We start from the raw sequence: 25,856 nt of genomic DNA on the forward strand, positions 1-25,856 counted from the left end.
TATACTCAGACATGAGTCCCTTGCTCACTGCACCATCAGGATTCAAGCAAGCCGGGCCGACGACGGCTGAAATGCCAGAAACTTGTCACCGGTAGCTTGCCTCCTTTCTGGTGAAGATTTGGCTTGGTAGTTTAGTCTGCCCTGTTCCCATGATGCACTGGGCCAAGGACAGACTGATTTGCATATAGCCAGGTTCTGAGCTGGGATGGTGCAGTGAGCTAAATAACGGTGATGGATCAAGCCCTGATCATTGGACTGGGTAAGAGTGATCTGCTTAATTCAGACACTTTGTTCATCACCACCCCCTGTTCTGAATCGTTTTTGGCCACTATAGGTGTGGCAGGGTATACTCAGACATGAGTCCCTTGCTCACTGCACCATCAGGATTCAAGCAAGCCGGGCCGACGACGGCTGAAATGCCAGAAACCGGTCCCCGGTAGCTTGTCTCCTTTCTGGTGAAGAATTGGCTTTGTAGTTTAGTCTGCCCTGTTCCCATGATGCACTGAGCCAGGGACAGATTGATTTGCATATAGCCAGGTTCTGAGCTGGGATGGTGCAGTGAGCTAAATAACGGTGATGGATCAAGCCCTGATCTTTGGACTGGGTAAGAGTGATCTGCTTAATTCAGAGACTCTGTTCATCACCACCCCCTTTTCTGAATCGTTTTTGGCCACTATAGGTGTGTCAGGGTATACTCAGACATGAGTCCCTTGCTCACTGCACCATCAGGATTCAAGCAAGCCGGGCCGACGACGGCTGAAATGGCAGAAACCGGTCCCCGGTAGCTTGTCTCCTTTCTGGTGAAGAATTGGCTTGGTAGTTTAGTCTGCCCTGTTCCCATTATGCACTGGCCAGAGACAGACTGATTTGCATATAGCCAGGTTCTGAGCTGGGATGATGCAGTGAGCTAAATAACGGTGATGGATCAAGCCCTGATCTTTGGACTGGGTAAGAGTGATCTGCTTAATTCAGACACTCTGTTCATCACCACCCCCTTTTCTGAATCGTTTTTGGCCACTATAGGTGTGGCAGGGTATACTCAGACATGAGTCCCTTGCTCACTGCACCATTAGGATTCAAGCAAGCCGGGTCGACGACGGCTGAAATGCCAGAAACCGGTCCCCGGTAGCTTGTCTCCTTTCTGGTGAAGAATTGGCTTTGTAGTTTAGTCTGCCCTGTTCCCATGATGCACTGAGCCAGGGACAGACTGATTTGCATATAGCCAGGTTCTGAGCTGGGATGGTGCAGTGAGCTAAATAACGGTGATGGATCAAGCCCTGATCTTTGGACTGGGTAAAAGTGATCTGCTTAATTCAGACCCTCTGTTCATCACCACCCCCTTTTCTGAATAGTTTTGGCCACTATAGGTGTGGCAGGGTATACTCAGACATGAGTCCCTTGCTCACTGCACCATCAGGATTCAAGCAAGCCGGGCCGACGACGGCTGAAATGCCAGAAACCGCTCCCCGTAGCTTGTCTCCTTTCTGGTGAAGAATTGGCTTGGTAGTTTAGTCTGCCCTGTTCCCATGATGCACTGGGCCAGGGACAGACTGATTTGCATATAGCCAGGTTCTGAGCTGGGATGGTGCAGTGAGCTAAATAACGGTGATGGATCAAGCCCTGATCTTTGGACTGGGTAAGAGTGATCTGCTTAATTCAGACACTCTGTTCATCACCACCCCCTTTTCTGAATCATTCCAGAATATCAACTGATAGCTTCTCTCTCTGCCTGATTTCTAGCGCTAGCGCTGGGATGCCTTAGGGTAGCCTTGCGCTAAAGGAGTATTAATTATTAATAATGTAAAAGGTGGTCAATGCGACTGCCGCGGTTACATCATAATTTGGCCTGTGGGACCGCTGCCTTACAGGCGGGTGTTCCCAAATATGATACAATGGCGGTCGGACTGAAGTCTGTGCCGCCATCTTAATGACCCCTACAGTTTTCTGTACTATTTAATACTGATTTATTGCATATATTTGTGTTAAATATTTTGTAATGTTTTATTATGTTGCTAATATTGTATTGTTAATTATTTTAAATCTTTTTGTAGAGTTCATGTTCTTGCTTTGGTAATTCTTTAAATAATTGTTTTTGATTTAATAAAATGTTTTAATTTGTTTTAATTTATTGGGTCATTGGGTTTGTATGGCAGTATCGTGGGAAATATTTAATATTATAATTATTTAAAAAATATGTCCTCAATTGTAATTAGTTAATTAGCTAATAATTATGTAAATCACTTTATTGTCCTAATTATTTGATTTCATTCATTTTATTGTATTCCTTAAAAAATATAGTATTGTTATATTTCTCATTGATTGAATTTCTAAGGTTTTTTAAATACTAATTACTAACTATAACGTCCCTGAAACCTATGTTTTTTTCAGTGAATTTCAAAGGATTTTTAAATGCTAATTTCTAACAATGCCTACATAGGTAGGATATGTGCAGAAAGAGGAAGAAAGGCACAAAAAGGGTGCAGTAAGAGGCAAGAGGGGTGCAGAAAGAAACAAGAAAAGTTTAGAATGTAGCAACAGGGGTGCAGAAAGAGCCACGAAGGGCACAGAAGGAAGCAAGAGGGGTGCAGAAAGAGACAACAGAGGTGCACAAGGAGGCAAGAGCGTTAAGGAAACAAACAATGGAGTGGCAGAAAGAGGGAACAGGGGTGCAGACAGGCAGGAGAACTGCAGAAAGAGGAAAGCGGGGTACAGAAAGAGGCAAGAGCCGTGCAGAAAAGAAGCAAGAGCAGTGCTGAAAGAAGCAAAAGATGTGTAGAAAGAGGCAAGAGAACTGCAGAAAGATGCAGGAGAGTTACAGAAATAGACACAAGGGGTGCCGAAAGAGGGAATAGGTGTGCACTGCAGACAGAGGAAAGAGAGATGCAGAAAGAGGAAAGAGGGGTATAGAAAGAGGCAAGAGGGATGCAGAAATTTGCCACAGAGGTGCAGAACGAGCAGTGTAGAAAGAAACAACAGAAGTGCAGAAAGAGTCAAGAAGGATACAGAAAGAGGCAAAAAAAGTGCAGAAAGAAGCAAAAGATGTGCAGAAAGAGGCAAGACAACTGCAGAAAACTGCAAAAGAGGTGCAGAAAAAGGCAGGAGAGGTGCAAAAAGAGGCAAAAGGGATACAGAAAGAGACAAGAGGGGTGCAGACCCAAGACAAGTGCAGAAAGAAGCAACAGAGGTGCTGAAAGAGGCATGAGAAGTGCAGAAAGAAGCAGCAGAGGTGCCGAAAGAGGCAAGAGAGGTACAGAAACAGGCGAGAAAAGTGCAGAAAGAGTGAACAGGGTTGCAGAAAGAGGGAAAAGGGAATAGCAATTTGCAAGAGAGGAGCAGAAAGAAGCAAGAGCAGTGCAGAAATAAGCAAGAGAAGTGTGGATAGAAGCAAGAGAGGTGGAGAAATAGGTAGGCAGGGTGCCGAAGGAGGCAAGAGGGATGCAGAAATTTGTAAAGGAGGTGCAGAAAGAAGCAGAGCAGTGCCGAAAGAACCAACAGAAGTGCAGAAATTGGTAAGAGGGGTGCAGAAAGAGGCAAGAGAAATGCAGAAAAAAGGAAGAGGGGTGCAGAAAGAGGCACGAGCTGTGCAGAAGAAGAAGGAGATGTGCAAAAAGAACCAAGTACAGAAAGAAGAAACAGAGGTGCAGAAAGAGGCAACAGGTGCAGAAAAAGCGAAGAGCGGAGAAAGAGGCAAGGGGCTGCAGAAATAAACAAAAGAAGTACAGAAAGAAGGAACAGAGGTGTAGAAAGAGGCAAGAGGGATGCCGAAAGAAAGAAGAGGGGGACAGAAAGAGATAAAAGGGGTGCATAAAGAAGCAAGAGAGGTGCAGAAAAAAACATGAGGAATGCAGAAATTTGCCACAGAGGTGCAGAACGAGCAGTGCAGAAAGAGTCAAGAGGGGTACAGAAAGAGGCAAAAAAAATGCATAATGAAGCAAGAGAACTGTAGAAAAAAGCAAGAGAGGTGCAGAAAGAGGCAGGGGGCGTGCACAAAGAGGCAAAAGGGGTCCAGAAAGAGGCAAGAGGGGTGCGGAAAGAAGCAACTGAGGTGCTGAAAGAGGCAAGAGGGGAGCCGAAAGAGGCAAGGGAAGTGCAGAAAGAGGCAAGAGAAGTGTGGATAGAAGCAAGAGAGTGGAGAAATAGGTAGGCAGGGTGCAGAAGGAGCAAGAGGGATGCAGAAAAAAGGAAGAGGGGTGCAGAAAGAGGCACAAGCTGTGCAGAAGAAGGAGGATATGTGCAAAAAGAAACAAGTGCAGAAAGAAGAAACAGAGGTGCAGAAAGAGGCAACGGGGGCAGAAAAAAGGAAGAGTGGAGAAAGAGGCAAAGGGATGCAGAAATAAACAAAAGAAGTACATAAAGAAGGAACAGAGGTGCAGAAAGAGGCAAAAGGGGTGCAGAAAAAAAGAAGAGGGGTACAGAAAGAGATAAAAGGGGTGCAGAAAGAAGCAAGAGAGGTGCAGAAAAAAACAAAAGAAGAACAGAAAGAAGGAACAGAGGTGCAGAAAGAGGCAGGAGGGGTGCAGAAAGAGGCACGTGGGGTGCAGAAAGAAGCAAGAGTGGTGCACAAATAAGCAAGAGAAGTACAGAAAGAAGCAACAGAAGTGCAGAAAAAACAGATGAGGGGCAGAGAAAGAGGCAAGCGAACTGCAGAAAGAACCAACAGAGATGAAAAAAGGGGGCAGAGGGGTGGAGAAAGATGCAAGAGAGGTGCAGAAAGAAGCAAAAGACGTGCAGAAAGAAGCAACAGAGGTGCAGAAGGAGCCAAGAGGAGTGCATAAAGAGGGGTACAGAAATAGGAAAGAGAAGTGCAGAAAGAGGCAAGGGAGATGCACAAAGACAGAAGCAAGATTGGTGCAGAAAGAAACAAGAGAAGTGTAGAATGTAACAACAGGGGTGCAGACAGAGCCAAGAGGGGTACAGAAAGAAGCAACTGGGGTGCTGAAAGAGGCAACAGAGATGCAGAAGGAGGCAAGAGCGTACAGAAACAAACAAAAGAGGTGCAGAAAGAGGGAACAGGGCTGCATAGAGAGGCAGGAGAATTGCAGAAAGAGGTTGGAGGGGTGCAGAAAGAGGCAAGAGAGGTGGCGAAAGAAGCAAGAGCAGTGCAGAAAGAACCATGAGATATGCAATAAAGAGGCAAGAGAGTTGCAGAAAGAGACAAGAGATATGCAGAAAAGGGGAAGAAGGCTACAGAAAGTAGTACGAGAAGTGCCAAAGAGGCAAGTGAGGTGCAGAAGAAGGCAAGAGAACTGCAGAAAAAGGCAAGAGAGGTGCAGAAAGAGGCAGGGGACATGCACAAAGAGGCAAAAGGGGTACAGAAAGAGGCAAGAGGGGTGCCAAAAGAGGCAAGGGAAGTGCAGAAAGAGGCAAGAGAGGTACAGAAACAGGCGAGAAAGGTGCAAAAAGAGATGAGGCAACAGCAAGTTGAAAGAGAGGAGCAGAAAGTTGCAAGAGCATTGCAGTAATAAGCAACAGAAGTGCAGAAAGAAGCAAGAGAGGTGAGAAATAGGGAAGAGGTGTGTAGAAAGAGGCAAGAGGGATGCAGAAATTTATAAAAGTGGTGCAGAAAGAAGCAAGAGCAGTGCAGAGAGAACCGACAGAGGTGCAGAAATAGGCAAGAGGGGTGCAGAAAGAAGCAATAGAGGTGCAGAAAGAAGCAAGAGTAGTGCAGAAAGAAGCAAATGATGTGTAGAAAGAGGTAAGAGGGGTACAGACAGAGGCAAGAGGGGTGCAGAAAAAAGCAAGAGTAGTGCATAAAGAAGCAACAGAGGTGCAGGATGAGGCAAGAGTGGTGCGGAAAGAAGCAACAGATGTGCAAAAAGAAACAAAAGAGGTGCAGAAAGAAGGAACAGAGGTGCAGAAAGAGGGACGAGCAGTGGTGAAAGAGGCAAGAGGCTGCAGAAAGAAGCAAGAAAGCTGCAGAAAGAAGGAGCAGAGGTGCAGGAAGAGGCAAGAGGGTGCAGTAGGAGAGGGTGCAGATAGAGGTAAAAGGGGAGCAGAAAGAAGCAAGAGAGGTGTAAAAATAAGCAACAGATGTGTTGAAAGAAGCAACAGAAGTGCAGAAAGACGGATGAGGGGCAGAGATAGAGACAAGCAAAGTACAGAAAGAAGCAACAGAGATTAAAAAAGGTGGAAGAGGGGTGGAGAAAGATGCACGAGGGATGCAGAAAGAAACAAAAGAAGTACAGAAAGAAGCAACTGGTACACAGAAAGAGGCAATATGAGTGCAGAAAGAGGGAAGGGGGTACAGAAAGAGGCACGAGGGATGCAGAAACAAGCAAGAGAGGTGCAGAAAGAAGCTAGAAGAGTGCATAAAGAAGCAGCATTGATGCAGAAAGGGGAAGTGGGTGAAGAAAGAGGCAAGAGGATACAGAAAGAAGCAAGAGAGTGCAGAAAAATCAAATGAAGTGCAGAAAGAAGGAACAGAGGTACAGCAAGAGGGGAGCAGAAAGAGGGAAGAGAGTTGCAGAAAGAAGCAAGAGAAGTGCAGAAAGAAAGAAACAATTGCAGAAAAAGAACAAAGGTGCAGAAAGAGTCAAGGGGTGCAGGAAGAAGGGTGTGAAAGAGGCACGAGGGGTACAGAAAGAAGCAAGAGGCATACAGAAAGAAGCAAGAGAGGTGCAGAAAGAAACAAAAGAAGTACAGAAAGAAGAAACAGAGGTGCAGAAAGAGGCAAGAGGAGTGCAGGAAGAGGGTTGCAGAAAGAGGCACGAGGGGTACAGAAAGAAACAAAAGAGGTGCAGAAAGAAGCAACAGATGCACAGAATGAGGCAAGAGGGGAGCAAAAAGAGGGAAGAGGGATGCAGAAAGAGAACATAGGTTGCAGAAAGAAGGGATAGAGGCAAGGGAAGTGTAGAAAGTAGCAACAGAGATGCAGAAAGGGGAAAGTGGGGTGGAGAAAGAGGCAAGAGGGATTCTGAAAGACGCAGGAGAGTTGCAGAAGGAAACAAAAGAAGTGCCGAAAGAAGGAACACAGGTGCAGAAAGAGGCAAGAGGGAAGAGAGTTTCAGAAAGAGGCACAAGGGTTGCAGAAAGAAGGGACAGAGGTGCAGAAAGAAAAAAGAGAAGTGGAGAAAGAAGCAACAGAGGAGCAGAAAAAGGGACAAGGGGTGAAGAAAGAGTTAAGAGAAGTGCAGAAAGAAGCAATAGGCATGCAGAAAGGGGGAAGAGGGGTCGATAAAGACGCAAAAGAAGTGCATAAAGAAGGAACAGAGGTGCAGAAGAAGGCAGGAGGGATGCAGAAAGAGGGTAGAGGGGTGAAGAAAGAGGCAAGAGAGGTGCAGAAAGAGGCAAGAGAGGTGCACAAAGAAGCAAGTGAGGTGCTGAACGAAGCAACGGAGGTGTAGAAAGAGGCAAAAGAGGTGCAAAAAATAGAAGAGATGTGCAGAAAGAGGCAAGAGAAGTGTAGAAAAAGAAAGAAAGGTGCAGAAAGAAGCAACAGAAATGCAGAAAGAGGCAACCGTGGCTTGCTCACCATTAGAACCATTTTAACACCCACTTTTAGCAATAAGAAACACGTGACCATTCTAGGTTTTCAAAGGACCTTCTATCATGCTGTAATACTTGTTGCTAAATTTTTGGTAAAGTTTGAGCCGTTTGAGCTAGAAACAAGACTTTTTTTGTTCTAATCTGCAGATTAGGCAGCAGATTATGGATTATGTGGCTAATATGGAAAATGTCTAATTGTACGGTCAACCATCCAAACAGTTGCATAAATCCAGTGGCCCTGCTCATACCTCTGACTAGATCCAGAAGTGCTCCTCAGTGATTTTTTTTTGTATCATTGAGTTCATAGTTTAGCTTCTATGGAAACAAGAAAGACTAAACCTGAGGTTACCACTCCACAACACAGACTACCATACCACATAATTACTCTCCATAACACATAATCCCTCTCTACATAATATCTATACACTAAATACCACATACTTTCTATCCACATAGTTTCACTGCACAACATACCACATAATTCCACTACACACTATGTACATCCACTCCACTCCAAAACATATTAGGAAAAAGCTTTTACATTTACAATGCCAATAGCTCTAACTCTCGTAAATGCAAAACATACTACATTGCACTGCTTCTTTAACAAGTAGTCACGTTTGCAGAGTGGTGGAGAAAGGGTGCTGGGCCTCTAACCAGCACTCAGGAATTCCGCTGCATATGACTTACAGGAGATAGGAGGGGAGCTTCTTGCCCCCAAAGTCCCTCAAGAGTAAAGTGGACTTCATCCTCAACCCGTAGTGTGCCAGGAGGCGGGTTTGCAGAGTGGTGGAGAAAAGAGGTGTGGCCTCTGAAGACCTCTTAGCAATCCCACTGTGTGGGACTTACTGGAGGTAACAGGAGTGGTTTCCGCCCCCTAAGGACATCTTTGGGGGCCAACTACCCCTCCTATTACCTCCAGTAAGTCCCACACAGCAGGATTGCTCTCATTGCAGGCCATGCCCCATTTTCCCACCACTCTGAAAACCCGCCTCCTGGCACTCTCTTGGTTGGGGGATGAAGTTCCCTTGGCTTGTGGGGGTCCTTGGGGACCAACTAGCCTACCGGTTACCTCCAGTAAGCCCCACAGAGTGGGATTGATGAGAGATGGACACAGGCCAAGCCCCCTTTCTCCACCACTCTGAAAACGCACCTCGTGGTGCGCTCTTGGTTGAGAGAGGAAGTCCCCTTGCTTCCTGAGGGTCCTTGGGGGCCAACCAGCCCTCCTGGTATCTCTAGTAAGCCGTACACAGCTGGACTACTGAGTGGTCCGAGGCCCCACCCCTTTTTTACACCACTTTGCAAATGCACCTACTGCTGCACTGCTGTTTGGGGGATGAAGTCTTAGTCCTGAGGTTCTCAGGACACAAGAGGACCTCATAGCCCCACCAGCAGTGCGCCAAGAAGCATGTTTGCAGAGTGGTGTGAAAAGGGGCATGGCCTCGGACCACCTCTCAGCAATCCCACTGTGTGGGGATTACTGGAGTTACCTTGTGGGCTAGTTGGCCCCTAAGGACCCTTAAGGATCTAGGGGACTTCATTCCCCAACTTATAACACGCCAGGAGGTGTGTTTGCAGAGTGGTGCAGGGAGGGGGCGGGGCCTCTAGCAAGATGCCGGATTTTCTTTTTAAAAATATTTTTAGAAGTGGGCCTGAGCCATTTTTTAAACTTGTTTTAAAAAAATTGGGAAAGAGCCACTTGGCCCCCTTCCCAAGGCCGATTTCGGCCCCGGGGACCCTATCCCTCGGGGTATGGCCACTTTAATAAAAAACAAATCAACCTTTAAAGGAGGGGGACCACACGGCCTCCCTCCTGAAGCGATTACTGGCTCCGGGGGCCCAATCCCCCGCTGCATTGCCTCTTTTTTTATTTCTAATTTTATTTATGTTACTGGAGGGGGGCTGTGTTGCCCCCCTTCCCTGGGCCACTAGTATCCTCTGAGGCCAGGCCTCGTTCTTTAAAAAAAAAAATGTGGCCCCCCTTCTCTTGGCCATGTTTGGCCCCGGGGACCCCTTTCCCCGGGGCCGGCCTTATTTAAAAAAAAATCCATGCAAAATAGAAGCGGGGGCCACATGGCCCCCTCCCGGGCCACTTCTCATCCAGGGGACCCCATCCCACTGGCCCGGTCCGAAAATCAGCCTGAGAAGAGGGCTGCATGCCCCCCCTAAAAATGATGACAAGCACTTGGGGTGGGGTCCCCAGTCAAAAATTGGCTCAGGAAGGGGACCATGCTCACCTCCTCCCCTTTATTTAAAAGAGTGGCCCTGGGGGGTGGGGTCCCCAGGGCTAATAATGGCTCAGGGAGGGGAGCAGCTAACCTCCCCATCCCCTTTATTCAGAAAAATAGTCCTGGGGTGGGGTGCCATGCCACCCTATCACCTTTAATTAAAATACTAACGGTCTGGGGTCCCAAGGGCCGGGCCCTATAGCCAAACCCCACTTTCACGCAGCGTTGGGTTGGCTATATGGAAAGGGGGTTGAATGCAGGACCTGGCCACGGGCCGGGCCCTCGCAGCCAACCCCCCGCTGCCCACGGCTGGAGGCCATGCATGGTGCAAGGTTGCATTTACGTATGGTACTTAAGTATCATCTTATGTTTTTAAAAACCAGAAATTCACAGAAAAAATCATAGGTTAAAGTAACAAATAGTTAGCTATGAAAAAAAGACGTGCTTTCATATAAAAGAAACCTAGGAAATTCGCCAAAAAAACAAAGGTCAAAGTAACGTTGTAGTTAGGTGAATTTGTCAATGACAACATTAACATTTTGAACAAAAAAAAACACAGAACTTCACCGGTTATATTTATTAGCACTCACTATAGTTTGAGCCCCACCAATCACTGCTTATGACCTTGCGTATGACATCATTCATGACATGTTCTACAACATCACTTATAAAATTACTGATGACATCCCTGATGGCATTATTCAAGCTTTGTTCTCCCGCATATTGCTCTATAAATTACTATTGCATTAGAGGCCTCATAGTAAGGGCAAACTAGCTCAGGCAAATATCAGCCATCATTACTGCCATCACAGATATAACTCCCTTAGGTGTAGAAAGCATGTATTAAGTGCAACATTGACCTTGTACCACGCACTTTACAGCTAGCATAGTTTACATTAACAATCGACCACAGATATATACAGGAAATCCTCATTGAGTATGGTGTTCAATCTGTATACAACTGTTCACAGAAAGCCAAGTTCCTAAAAATAGTGACTGTCATTTCCAAAACAAGTGACCTGCTATGGACAGCTTTTATCTATCTCAAACGCCTGAAACTCACCGAATCTACATTGAGAAATAAAGTTGATAACAGTAGAGTACTGGTACTGTAAACAGTGCTTACTATATGGGGAGAGTTTATGTATATCACACTATTTGCAAATAGTGAAACTTTTGAGAGAAACACACCACATAGTATTAAAAAGTATCTGCAAAGAACAGTGTACACTCTAAGCAACAGTTGTAAAAAAAGGCACTATTTGATAAATATAACCAAGGTCTGAAGCTGCTAAACATCCTACTACCTGTTACCTTCGTACTGGCATGAACACTTTACAGATAGCCCATTTTCTGAAGCAAAATTAGCAAATGTTCATAGGTTAGTACCATGTCCACAGAGTCTTCTGTGTAATGTAGACATTTTCATGCTGACACGATTTTGTATAACAACTCAAGGCTGCTTATTAAAGTTAATATCTACTACTTAGAATCTTACTCCTGTTTAATCTTTTTTTTGCAGAACCAAAAAACTTTAGTGGAACATAATGAACACAAGATCACTGTCACCTGCACGCAATTACTCTTGAATACAAAGAGTTATAACATATAGAGCCAAAAAATTATTTATGTATTTTTTATTGCGGGATGCGCGTAGGATACGTGGATCCTGCTGATCCCAAAACAAAAACGAACTGCCCTACCATAGCACACTGCTTTGGTTTTTAGAAGAAACCTGCCCTCTCTTCCAAAAACCAAAGCTGATTGCTTTTCTACATGGGGAGCAGCATGTTAGCTGCTCCCCATGTAGAAAAGCAATGCCGGCTCCCGCTGGACGCGGAGAGCCGGCAGGGACCGTGAGGTGCTTGGGGACCCCCCACGGTCCCCAACGGAGAGGGCTAGGACCCGGGGGATGGGGTCCCCAGGGCCAGAAGTGGCCCGGGAGGGGGGCCACGTGGCCCCCCTCCACAAAAGGAAGAAAAAAAAAATAGAAAGGCCGGCCCCGGGGGATGGGGTCCCCGGGGCCATAAGTGGCCGGGAGGGGGGCCACGAGGCCCCCCTCCCCAATAGTTTTTTTATAAAAAAAAAAAGAAAAGGCCATGCCCCGGGGATGGGGGCCCTGGGGTGATTAGGGCCTCGGGAGGGGGGCCACGCGGCCCCCTTCCTCATTTTTTTATATTAGAAAAAAAATTAGGGGCAGGCCCTGGGGGATGGGGTCCCCAGGGCCCCAAAAAATTGAAAAAGGGGGGGCTACACAGCCCCCCTTCTTAAAAAAAAAAATCGGCATCGTGCCGGAGGCCACGTCCCCTTCATACAGCACTCTGCAAACGCACCCCCTGGCACATTTGCAGAGGGGGAATGTATTCTCCTTGAATACTGGGGGTCCCTGGGGCCAACGAGCCCACCAGGACCCTCCAGTATGCGCCAGGGGGCTGCCATGCAGAGTGGTGTTCTGAGGCCACGCCCCTTTTTACACCTCTCTGCAACGCAGCTCCGTGGTGCTTACTAGAGGTAGCTGGTGGGCTAGTTGCGCCCCAGGCACCCTCAGGATTCAAGGGGAGTTAATACCCCAACTTAAAGTGCGCCACAGGGCGCATTTGCACAGTGGTGAAGGGAGGGGGCTGGGCCTGAGTTCACATGTGTGCAAACACGCCCTGTGGCGCGGTTTAAGTTGGGGAATTAATTCCTTGTCAATCCTGAGGGTCCCTGGGGGCCAACTAGCCCACCAGCTACCTCTAGTAAGGGACCCACAGGATTGAGGAGGAATTAATTCTGTAACTTAAAACGCGTCACAGGGCATGTTTGCAGACATGTCACCTCAGGCCACGCCCTCTTCCTTCATCAGTGGAGGATCTAGGGGACTTCATTCCCCAACTTATAACACGCCAGGAGGTGTGTTTGCAGAGTGGTGCAGGGAGGGGGCGGGGCCTCTAGCAAGATGCCGGATTTTCTTTTTAAAAATATTTTTAGAAGTGGGCCTGAGCCATTTTTTAAACTTGTTTTAAAAAAATTGGGAAAGAGCCACTTGGCCCCCTTCCCAAGGCCGATTTCGGCCCCGGGGACCCTATCCCTCGGGGTATGGCCACTTTAATAAAAAACAAATCAACCTTTAAAGGAGGGGGACCACACGGCCTCCCTCCTGAAGCGATTACTGGCTCCGGGGGCCCAATCCCCCGCTGCATTGCCTCTTTTTTTATTTCTAATTTTATTTATGTTACTGGAGGGGGGCTGTGTTGCCCCCCTTCCCTGGGCCACTAGTATCCTCTGAGGCCAGGCCTCGTTCTTTAAAAAAAAAAATGTGGCCCCCCTTCTCTTGGCCATGTTTGGCCCCGGGGACCCCTTTCCCCGGGGCCGGCCTTATTTAAAATAAAATCCATGCAAAATAGAAGCGGGGGCCACATGGCCCCCTCCCGGGCCACTTCTCATCCAGGGGACCCCATCCCACTGGCCCGGTCCGAAAATCAGCCTGAGAAGAGGGCTGCATGCCCCCCCTAAAAATGATGACAAGCACTTGGGGTGGGGTCCCCAGTCAAAAATTGGCTCAGGAAGGGGACCATGCTCACCTCCTCCCCTTTATTTAAAAGAGTGGCCCTGGGGGGTGGGGTCCCCAGGGCTAATAATGGCTCAGGGAGGGGAGCAGCTAACCTCCCCATCCCCTTTATTCAGAAAAATAGTCCTGGGGTGGGGTGCCATGCCACCCTATCACCTTTAATTAAAATACTAACGGTCTGGGGTCCCAAGGGCCGGGCCCTATAGCCAAACCCCACTTTCACGCAGCGTTGGGTTGGCTATATGGAAAGGGGGTTGAATGCAGGACCTGGCCACGGGCCGGGCCCTCGCAGCCAACCCCCCGCTGCCCACGGCTGGAGGCCATGCATGGTGCAAGGTTGCATTTACGTATGGTACTTAAGTATCATCTTATGTTTTTAAAAACCAGAAATTCACAGAAAAAATCATAGGTTAAAGTAACAAATAGTTAGCTATGAAAAAAAGACGTGCTTTCATATAAAAGAAACCTAGGAAATTCGCCAAAAAAACAAAGGTCAAAGTAACGTTGTAGTTAGGTGAATTTGTCAATGACAACATTAACATTTTGAACAAAAAAAAAACACAGAACTTCACCGGTTATATTTATTAGCACTCACTATAGTTTGAGCCCCACCAATCACTGCTTATGACCTTGCGTATGACATCATTCATGACATGTTCTACAACATCACTTATAAAATTACTGATGACATCCCTGATGGCATTATTCAAGCTTTGTTCTCCCGCATATTGCTCTATAAATTACTATTGCATTAGAGGCCTCATAGTAAGGGCAAACTAGCTCAGGCAAATATCAGCCATCATTACTGCCATCACAGATATAACTCCCTTAGGTGTAGAAAGCATGTATTAAGTGCAACATTGACCTTGTACCACGCACTTTACAGCTAGCATAGTTTACATTAACAATCGACCACAGATATATACAGGAAATCCTCATTGAGTATGGTGTTCAATCTGTATACAACTGTTCACAGAAAGCCAAGTTCCTAAAAATAGTGACTGTCATTTCCAAAACAAGTGACCTGCTATGGACAGCTTTTATCTATCTCAAACGCCTGAAACTCACCGAATCTACATTGAGAAATAAAGTTGATAACAGTAGAGTACTGGTACTGTAAACAGTGCTTACTATATGGGGAGAGTTTATGTATATCACACTATTTGCAAATAGTGAAACTTTTGAGAGAAACACACCACATAGTATTAAAAAGTATCTGCAAAGAACAGTGTACACTCTAAGCAACAGTTGTAAAAAAAGGCACTATTTGATAAATATAACCAAGGTCTGAAGCTGCTAAACATCCTACTACCTGTTACCTTCGTACTGGCATGAACACTTTACAGATAGCCCATTTTCTGAAGCAAAATTAGCAAATGTTCATAGGTTAGTACCATGTCCACAGAGTCTTCTGTGTAATGTAGACATTTTCATGCTGACACGATTTTGTATAACAACTCAAGGCTGCTTATTAAAGTTAATATCTACTACTTAGAATCTTACTCCTGTTTAATCTTTTTTTTGCAGAACCAAAAAACTTTAGTGGAACATAATGAACACAAGATCACTGTCACCTGCACGCAATTACTCTTGAATACAAAGAGTTATAACATATAGAGCCAAAAAATTATTTATGTATTTTTTATTGCGGGATGCGCGTAGGATACGTGAATCCTGCTGATCCCAAAACAAAAACGAACTGCCCTACCATAGCACACTGCTTTGGTTTTTAGAAGAAACCTGCCCTCTCTTCCAAAAACCAAAGCTGATTGCTTTTCTACATGGGGAGCAGCATGTTAGCTGCTCCCCATGTAGAAAAGCAATGCCGGCTCCCGCTGGACGCGGAGAGCCGGCAGGGACCGTGAGGTGCTTGGGGACCCCCCACGGTCCCCAACGGAGAGGGCTAGGACCCGGGGGATGGGGTCCCCAGGGCCAGAAGTGGCCCGGGAGGGGGGCCACGTGGCCCCCCTCCACAAAAGGAAGAAAAAAAAAATAGAAAGGCCGGCCCCGGGGGATGGGGTCCCCGGGGCCATAAGTGGCCGGGAGGGGGGCCACGAGGCCCCCCTCCCCAATAGTTTTTTTATAAAAAAAAAAAGAAAAGGCCATGCCCCGGGGATGGGGGCCCTGGGGTGATTAGGGCCTCGGGAGGGGGGCCACGCGGCCCCCTTCCTCATTTTTTTATATTAGAAAAAAAATTAGGGGCAGGCCCTGGGGGATGGGGTCCCCAGGGCCCCAAAAAATTGAAAAAGGGGGGGGCTACACAGCCCCCCTTCTTAAAAAAAAAAATCGGCATCGTGCCGGAGGCCACGTCCCCTTCATACAGCACTCTGCAAACGCACCCCCTGGCACATTTGCAGAGGGGGAATGTATTCTCCTTGAATACTGGGGGTCCCTGGGGCCAACGAGCCCACCAGGACCCTCCAGTATGCGCCAGGGGGCTGCCATGCAGAGTGGTGTTCTGAGGCCACGCCCCTTTTTACACCTCTCTGCAACGCAGCTCCGTGGTGCTTACTAGAGGTAGCTGGTGGGCTAGTTGCGCCCCAGGCACCCTCAGGATTCAAGGGGAGTTAATACCCCAACTTAAAGTGCGCCACAGGGCGCATTTGCACAGTGGTGAAGGGAGGGGGCTGGGCCTGAGTTCACATGTGTGCAAACACGCCCTGTGGCGCGGTTTAAGTTGGGGAATTAATTCCTTGTCAATCCTGAGGGTCCCTGGGGGCCAACTAGCCCACCAGCTACCTCTAGTAAGGGACCCACAGGATTGAGGAGGAATTAATTCTGTAACTTAAAACGCGTCACAGGGCATGTTTGCAGACATGTCACCTCAGGCCACGCCCTCTTCCTTCATCAGTGTGCAAATGCGCCCCGTGGTGCGTTTTAAGTTGGGGAATTAATTCTCTTTCAATACTGAGGGTTCCTGAGGGCCAAATAGCCCAACAGGTATCTCCAGTATGCGCCAGGGAGCTGCGTTGCAGACAAGTGTTCAGAGGTCATGCCCCTTTTCACACATCTCTGCAACGCAGCTCTGTGGTGCTTACTGAAGGTACCTAGTGGTCTAGTTTGACCCTAGGGATCCTTAGGATTGAAGGGGACTTAATCTCTCAACTTAGAATGGTGACAGGGCGCGTTTAGACAGTGGTGAAGGGAGGGGACGGGGCCTGACGTGATGTGTGCAAACACGCCATGTGGCGCGTTTAAGCTGGGGAAAAAATTCCACTTCAAACATGAGGGACCATGGGGGCTAAGTAGTCAACCAGGTGCTTCCAGGAAGCGCCATTGCGCTGCGTTGTAGAGAGGTCGTGCATGCCGTGCCACTTTTTACATCTCTGCTACGCAGCTCTGTGGCGCTTACCCGATGTAGTACAAATTCCACTTTAGTCACCTGTTATCAGGAGAGACCTCAGTGCTGCATCTTTGAGCCCAGTACTGATCCTCAAAAGTAATTCTAATCATACTTACCAGTAACTTGATCTTCCTTCCATAGGCTACCATTGACTGGTTTTACTTGGAAATTCTTCTAAGTGTGGAGTTTTGGAACTTTAAAATATTCACCTAAAATCAACCGAACAACGAATTCCGATTTACTCACCTGTTATCAGGAGAGAACTCAGTGCTGCACCTTTTAGCCCAGCACTGACCCTGAAAAGTAATTCTAACCGTACTTACCAGTAACTTGTATTTCCTTCCATAGGAATCAATTGTTTTGACTCTCTTTATTGCTACTGACATATGCAGTTTGTGAAAATGAGATTGATTATTTAAACTACAGACCAGTGTTCTCTATGACCCTTAAAGAAAAAATTTCTATGAGCTTTACTTTCCTCTTAGAATTTTTACTTTTAACCTGATCTGTGTTCCTCTTTTGTGTTTGCCTCTCTTCCCAGGTCACTTTTATGCTTCTGGACCAAAACAACAGAGAACACGTGATTGATGCTTTTCGACCGGATCTCAATTCCGGATCCTTCCTGCGGCCAGTTGGAGACATGAACGTTGCGAGTGGGTGCCCCATGTTCCTACCTTTATCGAAGCTGCAGTCACCTAAGCACGCATATATCAAAGACGATACCATTTTTCTCAAGTGTATCATTGACACAAACTCATAGAAACAGGAAGTTAAAACATCTTAATGCAAGACTTCTAAAACATAACACCATGAAAAGATTCCAGCCAACTCAATGGTCCAGTTTCCCATCAGTGCACCAGCATTCTATTAACAAAACTGCGAATTGGTTGATTGTCAATTATCAAAAATTGTGAAGCATGCCTTACTCTATGGTCTTAAGGCTCCTGTTCTTCTAGTAGGACATCTGCAAGCATCCTGTGAGCTTCGTTTGTTGTAAATTATCAACATTAGAATGGTGAAAAGCGTTATTGGGGCATTGAAACTCCAAATTGAAAAGCACTGAGTTCTATGGATTTTTCCAAGATACATGAAAATTGCCGTCTTTAAAATGGCTTCTTTGAAAACAGCACTTTTTCTAAATATGGCTGTTAGCGAAAGCAACAGATGCCCTATTGGCATAGTGCAACACCCTAGTTTCCGCACACTATGTAAGACATTTTCATGCCTCTCTTTCTGCTTTGTAATGCCTACAATTCAAAGTAGTACACTCTAGTAATTTATCCTGATATCTTAAACATTTGAATGTCACAATGTACATACATTAAGACAAGTCTTCAAAAGGCTACTTGTAGGTACCAAATAGGAATCTTTTTATTGGCGCTTGGGGTGTTTGTTAGTTAAACTACAAATGAATGACCAAAACCATCTCTGTGTATGCAAAATATGCAGGCTTGTGCACAGATAAGAATGTGCTTCTGCTGTGGGAAACAGAGATAAGTGTATCAGTTTCCTGTGAAGGGAAATCACATATGTGAGCCTTTCAATGCATTGCACCAGTAAGGTCAGGCCTTACTCATCATACTCTGGAACAGGAAGGGCAGAAGAGCACACTCATCGCTGGGGACCCATGGGCTTAGCGTTGGCGAGATAATATAATTATCATGACCCCTCACAAAAAGCAATCGTGAGATCATTCACAGGCAATCAGTGACAAATGTCTTGACTATCAACCCAATATGTGCAAGACAAGGGACTTCCACATATCACCAGTGGAGGACAGCAAGGAAAGGGGAAGACATCACTTGAACAGGTGGCATAGTGATCTTGGTGAAACTGGAATGAGAGCAGCCAGGTCTTAAACTCACAGAGTAAGAGAAGGACGTCTGTGGGAAGACCCAAGTTGAAATTGGGTGTACATAATACTTTCTTATACATACATTAAAGGTTTGTACAAAGTACTTTCATATGTATGTATGGATGCATGTGTTATTTCTGTAGCACAAGCCTATCCAAAAGGCAGTGAAGTGCTGTTCAGGGTCTATATGTCATATCTCACTGTCATTCTTAATTTGTGATGCAGAATACTGCAGTGTAGCATCGGATTTGAGATTAATCACACCCAAATAAGAGATTAGCATTGATGCATAGAAACTGTGGTTGGTTGATACTGCCTACTTACAATCTTCATAAGCAGCCTTGTTTCCCATAGAGAGATGTAGATTCCATCCTTGGCCTGTAAGGTCCATGAAGCACACTATTCTTACCCCCAAATGTTTATGTTTATTTACTTTCTACCTGGCTTCCCCATGACATTAGTCTTGTGCTGTAATCCATTGCAGTGGGAAATTGAGGTGCAGGGGGCTCGGCTCACACAAATTGCATAAAACTACACATCCATTTGAAGGTAGCTTAACACATCATTCCAATCGACAAACCTTTCGAGGAGCAAACCTGGAAAGCTGCATTAGCATTTCCAGAATGCAGAATTGTAAACAAAATTGCATCCTGCTGCATATTTACATGTGCAATTGTTTGTTGTTTCCATAAAGTAAGTTGGACAACATGGTAAGATTTCTCTCACACTGCAGTAGCACTAGTCACATACTACAAAATGCTATTCACAAACTTACATACACCCCTGCCTCCTCCTTCTTTCATGAACAGAGATCTCTGCCCTAGCTGCAGAAGGTCCCCACACATGTACACCTTCATTTTAGTACTAAATGTGGTGGAATATTTACAAATAAATGGGAGAGATTTAGGAAGCATTAAAGGGTGGTTAAGGGAGAGGCGGGGAAGGGGTTAGAGAGGGGCATGCACCTACCCACCCACTCAAAAAATAGTTAACCACTTTCTATTCACAAACCACACTTACCCAGCCAAAAAGTCCCAAAATCAGTAGTAAGTGTACTCCATCTCAGATCTGGAGTAAGCCCAGAACCACACATAGCCACTCACAGGTATTGCAACAGCCTCCCATAGAAAATAATAGAGGTAGTGACTTAGAAATAAAACCTTATAGAAAAAGAAATAATGTTGTAATAAGTTAACTTATTTAAACGTTCAAAAAGGTGCATACATTTATTTTAATATTAAAAAAGATACAGTATGAACAATTATATATAGTTTATTAGGAATATTTTAATACTCCTTTTCAATTTGCAATTTACTGTGAATTTATTTTAAAACGGTTTTACAATAATTAAAATTCATTTTATACATAACTTATAGTAACTTTTAATACATAATAACCACGTATAAATATTTTGCTCCGGGTGGGTTTTTGTTGCATAAATCCTTACATAAATAATTTTCATTTCATATAATATTTAATTTAATTTATTATTTATTTTTACGCATGGTTAATAGTGTTGTAGCATTTTTTAAATATTCAACATTTATAATACATATATAACATTGTTTATATTTTAAATAATCTTTTTTGTGCAGCTACTTAGCATGGGTTCCCAAATATGTTTCCACATCTTGATTCAGTAAATAAGGATCATTTATAGCCCTTTGAAAGGTGGAAAATCTTGCACGATGGTGAAGTTGCCACAGTTTTTGATGTAGGTTTAGTGACAGGAAATGGGGATGTTACTGGAAATAGCCATGTAAAATGCAGAGGTCACCCACCCACCTGACAATATATGCAAAGTGTTGCCTTTAAAAGGCAGGCATAAGTGGCTTTACAGTTTGCGAAATCAAAGGGAACACCCTGAATGGGTGTATGGTGTAGGGAGCAGTGGCTCTTCACAGGAAAAACTATTTCCCTGTGCAAAGAAAAAAGTTGCATGACCAAATCCACGTTTTCGCATTATTCACTCGTATATTTTGCAACTGGAAAATCCGCACTTGTACATTTTGCAAAATAGGTGTACTCCTGTAAATGTACGAGTGTCGTACATTTACTCCTGGGAGCATTTGTGAATCCCAAATAAATTGGTAAATCTCCACCTGAGTAAAACTATGCAAGTAGATTTCTAACTTTTTTTTGTTTGGCTTTTAATAATCAGGCACATTGCAGACAATGAGCCCTCTTCCCACCTCCCCTGGGTTATTTCCACATTGTGCGAATTTATCAAAATGGTTCTCTGTAACTTTAAGATATTGTGGGCAGTGAGAAATGGGAGAGCGTCAGTGTGAAAGAACAAGATAATGCCAGTGTTGCTAAGCAACATACAGCCCTGTTGGCGTCAGCACGAGGCTCAAATTCCGGGAAACTGAGCAAGAGAGAAGCCCCAAATAGAAGCATTAAAAGCAGAAAGTTGGCTGGTTATTTGAAATGTCAGTGTGATTGGTTCTGTGTTAGGAGCAAGAACTTCAAGTTCGTTTTAAAGAGGCAGCCAGTTCCTCATTCACAAAACTGTGCTTTTATTTGCCATAAAATCATACAAATGTTTCAACATTACATTGTCAATGTAGTTATGAATATAACATCAATTCAACCAAGAACGAGACTTCCAAAAGATTTTTTTCAGGCATAAGTGCTTGTAAATATGTCTGGAAAAAAGTGTAACATATTTTCGAGTATTTTATTGCTGGTTTTCAAAAGGCTGAGGCCCACATCATGATTGGGCTGCATAAATAGGGTGCAAATTGCACACCCGTTAATGTATAATACTGCCAGGTGCACTGTGTTATACAGATGTTTCAGGAATGGGGGACTACATCCAATTTGTCAATTTGCTCTCGCAGATCCTTTGAGCCAACGACAGTGATATGCCTACAGTTTGTCTCGATTTGGGCACACACAGGAGTTTGCACCGGAGATGTGACTCGCCTTCCAAAAGTGACTAGGATCCGAAACCCTAACCAAGGTGCACCATTTGGAGCAGAACATTCTTCCAACATTGGCAGGCATTGGTGGATTTTCCACCAGAGGTTTCTGCCCACTGGTGACTCCTCCCATTGCAAATAGCATCACGCTCCAGTTATAGTGACTGCCTAAAGGTGGTTAGCCTCCCACACTGGTGAAACGAAAGTCCACCAGTTAATCTCCAAATCAAGAGATAAGTCTCTGAATAACAATACACATTTGTATGTCCAACTTATACACTAAGGGGATCATTTATGAGCCCCTGCGTCACTTCTGTGCCACCGGTGCGTCACTGTTTTTGACGCACCAGTGCGTAAAAAATGAGCCATGTTGCGCCATATTTACGAAGTGACGCATCTAGGTATAATGTATGCAGGGTGGGCGTAATCCCGCTAGAAAGGGTCGTGGAGTGGCGCACTGAAATCTATGAGGTTTTGCTGCGGCACTTCTAGGACACCAATGCTTCAAAACCTTATGCCTGCCTCATGGCAGGCGTAAGGGTGACGCAGGCCCTTTCACATGGGGCTTGCCCCATGTGAAAGGAACATTGCTGGAGTTGCGTCAGGCTTCTGACACAACTCCAGCAATGCGCCACTTTTTGCGTTCACAGATACGTCAGTTATACTGACATATCTGTCCTTCCTTGCGACATGATGCGTCATATTGTAAATATCATTGGTGTTGCAAGGAGGGCGCACTGAGAAGTGGCGCATCGTTGCTTTCACGCAGCGATGCACAACTCGTAAATGAGGCCCTTTGTAGCCAAAGTTACATCTGTGGACGTTCACGGCCTGTGCAGTTAAGTGATGGAGCAAATCCCACGAAAATGTGGTGCCTTTCCTCTTACACCCAACTGAGCGAGTAGTCATAACCGTACGAATGCTTTTCTAAACCTTTTCAGTTTCAGCACATGTAAGTTACACCTGGCAGATTCAGGTGTACCTGCTGCAGACATTTAGGAAAATTGCACCTATACCCCATTTCTACCACGTGGAGGATATTATCGTAAAAAATCATGAAATTCACAAATATTCAACTGGAAAAAATAATGAATTCCAAATTTCAATACCTGTTAATTTCCCAACTAATAATCGGTCTATTTTATGCAATGTGTAAAATAATGAAACAGCATTATGAAAAAAAGATGCAGGTATGTTTTAGTCACAAATGATACGTACACATGTTTCTTCTGATAATCATTAAGTTACACCAGTTTGAGTACTAAAGTCTTTTGAGAAAACAAATTTGCAACTCATGGGCAGATTGTAGCCCTCATTACAACTATTGGGCTAATTCTATTTTGCATGCAAAATTCTGATTGTGCCAAAAATGGGATTCTGTATTAGGTGGTATTTTGCCCATGCCCGAATAATGTATCCTGAGCTATTTGCAACCAGTTGATTGAAGGTAAAATGGAGCAAGAATCTTGCCCGAAGATAGTGTTAAATTTTGCTCTAGGAACCCTATGACACATAACAGGGTGCGCAGTTTCGATTTGTACACACTTGAATATTCTCTCGGATGGGCAATTTGGAATTTCCCAGTATGTGCCAAAAAAACTATTGCTAAGTTTTACAAGCTAAAATCTTGTTTGCAAATAGCACAGGGTACTTACATGGGAAAATAGCACGTGCAATTAGCGCATAAGCGCAAACCCCCTGACTTGAAATCCCATTTCGTACACAAACCGGAGTTTTCACCTGCAATAAAATTAGCCCCATATTTGTAATCGGGTCCATGGACGTACAATGTGATGGCCATTTAATTTACACCAGTCTTTGTAAATTGAGAACACAGTGAGGTGACAGTTCATACACTTGCACACATACAAAATATGAATGTGCAGCAATGGGGGTGAATGCAATATAACTACAATCATTATAATATTTTGCCTTTCTTCAAGCCTTTCTCATCCTGCGAGACAGTATCTTGGATGGTGTTATCCTAAACTACCACTTACCCCCTTGCTCCTGTGGAGGTCATAGTCCCAGAATGTTTGCAAAACATCAGGCCTCTATCCTAAAATGGGATCTGTCCTCCAGTCATCCGTGCTTCAAAAGTATGCACCTGATTCTATTCCTGCATTTGAAAGTTGCAAATTTAACCTCCCAGGGTGAAATGATGGCGTCATAACTTGTTTCACTTGCCTGAATGATTAATGCATAACTTTTAGTGGCATGCAAGCACCAAGAAAAGAAAGATTCTTAATAAGCAAACTTGTTCTCAGATTGTGAGCAACTGTGATTGAGAGAAGAGCAGATAAAAAAGCCAAGCCTTGGAAAGTAAGAGTCTTCAGTAGCAAATGCTAACAAAGAATGTCCAATAATGTGAAACTGAGCCTACCCAGGACAGGAAAATGCAAGGAACTGCATCAGCAGCCAGGAAACCACGTGCATGTCAAGTACTGTAAGATGTATGTTTAACGCCAATGAAAAGATGTAAAGCAAAACTGTATTTTATCATTTATTTATTTAGAAAAATTAAAGTGAATTGTGTTTGACATAAGACCCCATGTTACTTTACAAAAAATAGTTATTGACTTAAGACACATGCACACATCAACCCGATAACACCTTCCATCTTGATATTAGGGCTCCCAAGTGCCTTGTTAAGCATATTAATGTATAAGAGGTGTATTCAAGTGAAAACGATATGTACATAAGATGTAAAGGATATATATTATGGTATGAGCTATATATAATAAGATGTAAAGGATATATATGAAGGTGGAAGGGATATATAGTGCAAGAGATATATATTAAAATGAAAGGGATATATTATAATATATATAAATATGATATATATTTATTTATATATATATATAGATATAGATATAGATATACACACACATTGAAAAAACCATAGGTTTCAGGGGCGTTATAGTTAGTTGGACATTTCACTCGTGCAAAACCATTGAAATTCCCCCGTTATAGTTAGTTCGGCTAACTATAACTGGCGCGCCTGCAATGCACTGCTGATGACGTCACATATTGCATCATAGTCAGTGACATCACTCATGACATCTCAAATAACATCACTGATGACATCATCCAGTGAATGTCTGTTTTTCTGAAAATTAAATATGTTTTATATATGTATATCTCAAGGTCGAATAAATGGGTATATAATTGTCTAAATGGATGATTTTCTTTTTGAAAAATTGATTGTATAACTGACTGATTAAGTGTATCTTAGTGAATACATGGGTTAGTGAGTAATGTTTAAATATATTAATATCTGTATCAGTCTCACTTTGTGTATAAGTGGCTGCATGGGTTGGTGAGTAGCTACATGAGTGTCTATATGGGTTATTAGTTGGATTTTTGAGTATCAGTATGAGTGTCTGCATGTCTCTATGGTTCAGTTGGGGGTCTTACGTAGTGCATAGATGCATGAATGAGTGACTCACTGTGTGTATGTGTTGGAGACAGCATGTGTGTAGGACTGTATGGGTGGAAAAGTGTGTGTATGGGTGTGTTAGTGAATGAATGACTGTCTCAATAGTGTCTTTATGAGTAACTACATATGTTTTAAACTAGTATATGTGTTTATTGGTGCATATATGTGAGTATATGTGACAGTGAGAGATTGGAAGAGTTCCTGTAAACATTAGTATGTGTTTCTATAAGTGATTGCTTAAGAGAGTAAGTATGTATAAGTTTCTTTCGCAGTAAGTGTGGTGGTGCGTGTATAACTATATATGCAATGTAATGGATATTTGATACTTTGCGTGTGTGACTCTGTGTGTGAGTAAATCTATGGATGAGTGTCAGTGTGTAACAGGATATATAGGTGTATGAGTACATATATGAGGGACTGTATAGGACTGTTGGTAAATGAGTGGATGTGTGTGTGTAGATCTTGTATTTACTGGATAGGTATGTTGAAAGTGGTATTGGTATGTCCATTGTTTTGAAAATGTTAGTTTCTATTTTTGAGTATGTGTATCAAAAGTTATATTAGGGTGAGAGGAGGTCTGCCGCTCTATCACAAGGGTGATGTCATCAGTGATGTCATGAGTGATGTCACTGATCATGTCATGAGTGATGTAATATGTGACGTCATCAGCTGTGCATTGCGGGCTCGCCAGTTATAGTTAGCTGAACTAACTATAACGGGGGGATTTCAATTGTTTTGTACTAGTGAAATAGCCAACTAACTATAACGCCCCTGAAACCTATGGTTTTTCAGTGAATTTCTAAGGTTTTTAAAATGATAATTTCTAACTATAACATGCCTGAACCCTATGTTTTTTTCAGTGAATTTCAAAGGTTTTTTAAGTGCTAATTTGTAACTATAACATGCCTGAAATCTATGGTTTTTTTTCAGTTAATTTGAAAGATTTTTAATATGCTAGTTTATAACTATGCCTACAGAGGTAGTACATGAGAAGAAAGAAGAAAAAACACACAGAAAGAAGAAAAAGAAATG

At 44.1% G+C, this 25,856-nt stretch overlaps 1 protein-coding gene across 1 annotated transcript in view; it reads left to right on the forward strand.

The window, feature by feature from the left end:
- Positions 1 to 18,564, forward strand: part of TRAF1 (TNF receptor associated factor 1) — a 239,901-nt gene extending 221,337 nt beyond the window's left edge. The window contains exon 11 of the mRNA XM_086920989.1: positions 17,148 to 18,564. Within this exon, the coding sequence (XP_086777115.1) occupies positions 17,148 to 17,366 (219 nt within the window). The 3' untranslated portion in view covers positions 17,367 to 18,564. The remainder of the gene's footprint in view (positions 1 to 17,147) is intronic.
- The last annotated feature ends 7,292 nt before the right edge of the window (positions 18,565 to 25,856 follow it).

The sequence above is a fragment of the Lissotriton vulgaris genome, chromosome 5, assembly GCF_964263255.1.
Source record: "Lissotriton vulgaris chromosome 5, aLisVul1.2, whole genome shotgun sequence".
Lineage (NCBI taxonomy): Eukaryota > Metazoa > Chordata > Amphibia > Caudata > Salamandridae > Lissotriton > Lissotriton vulgaris.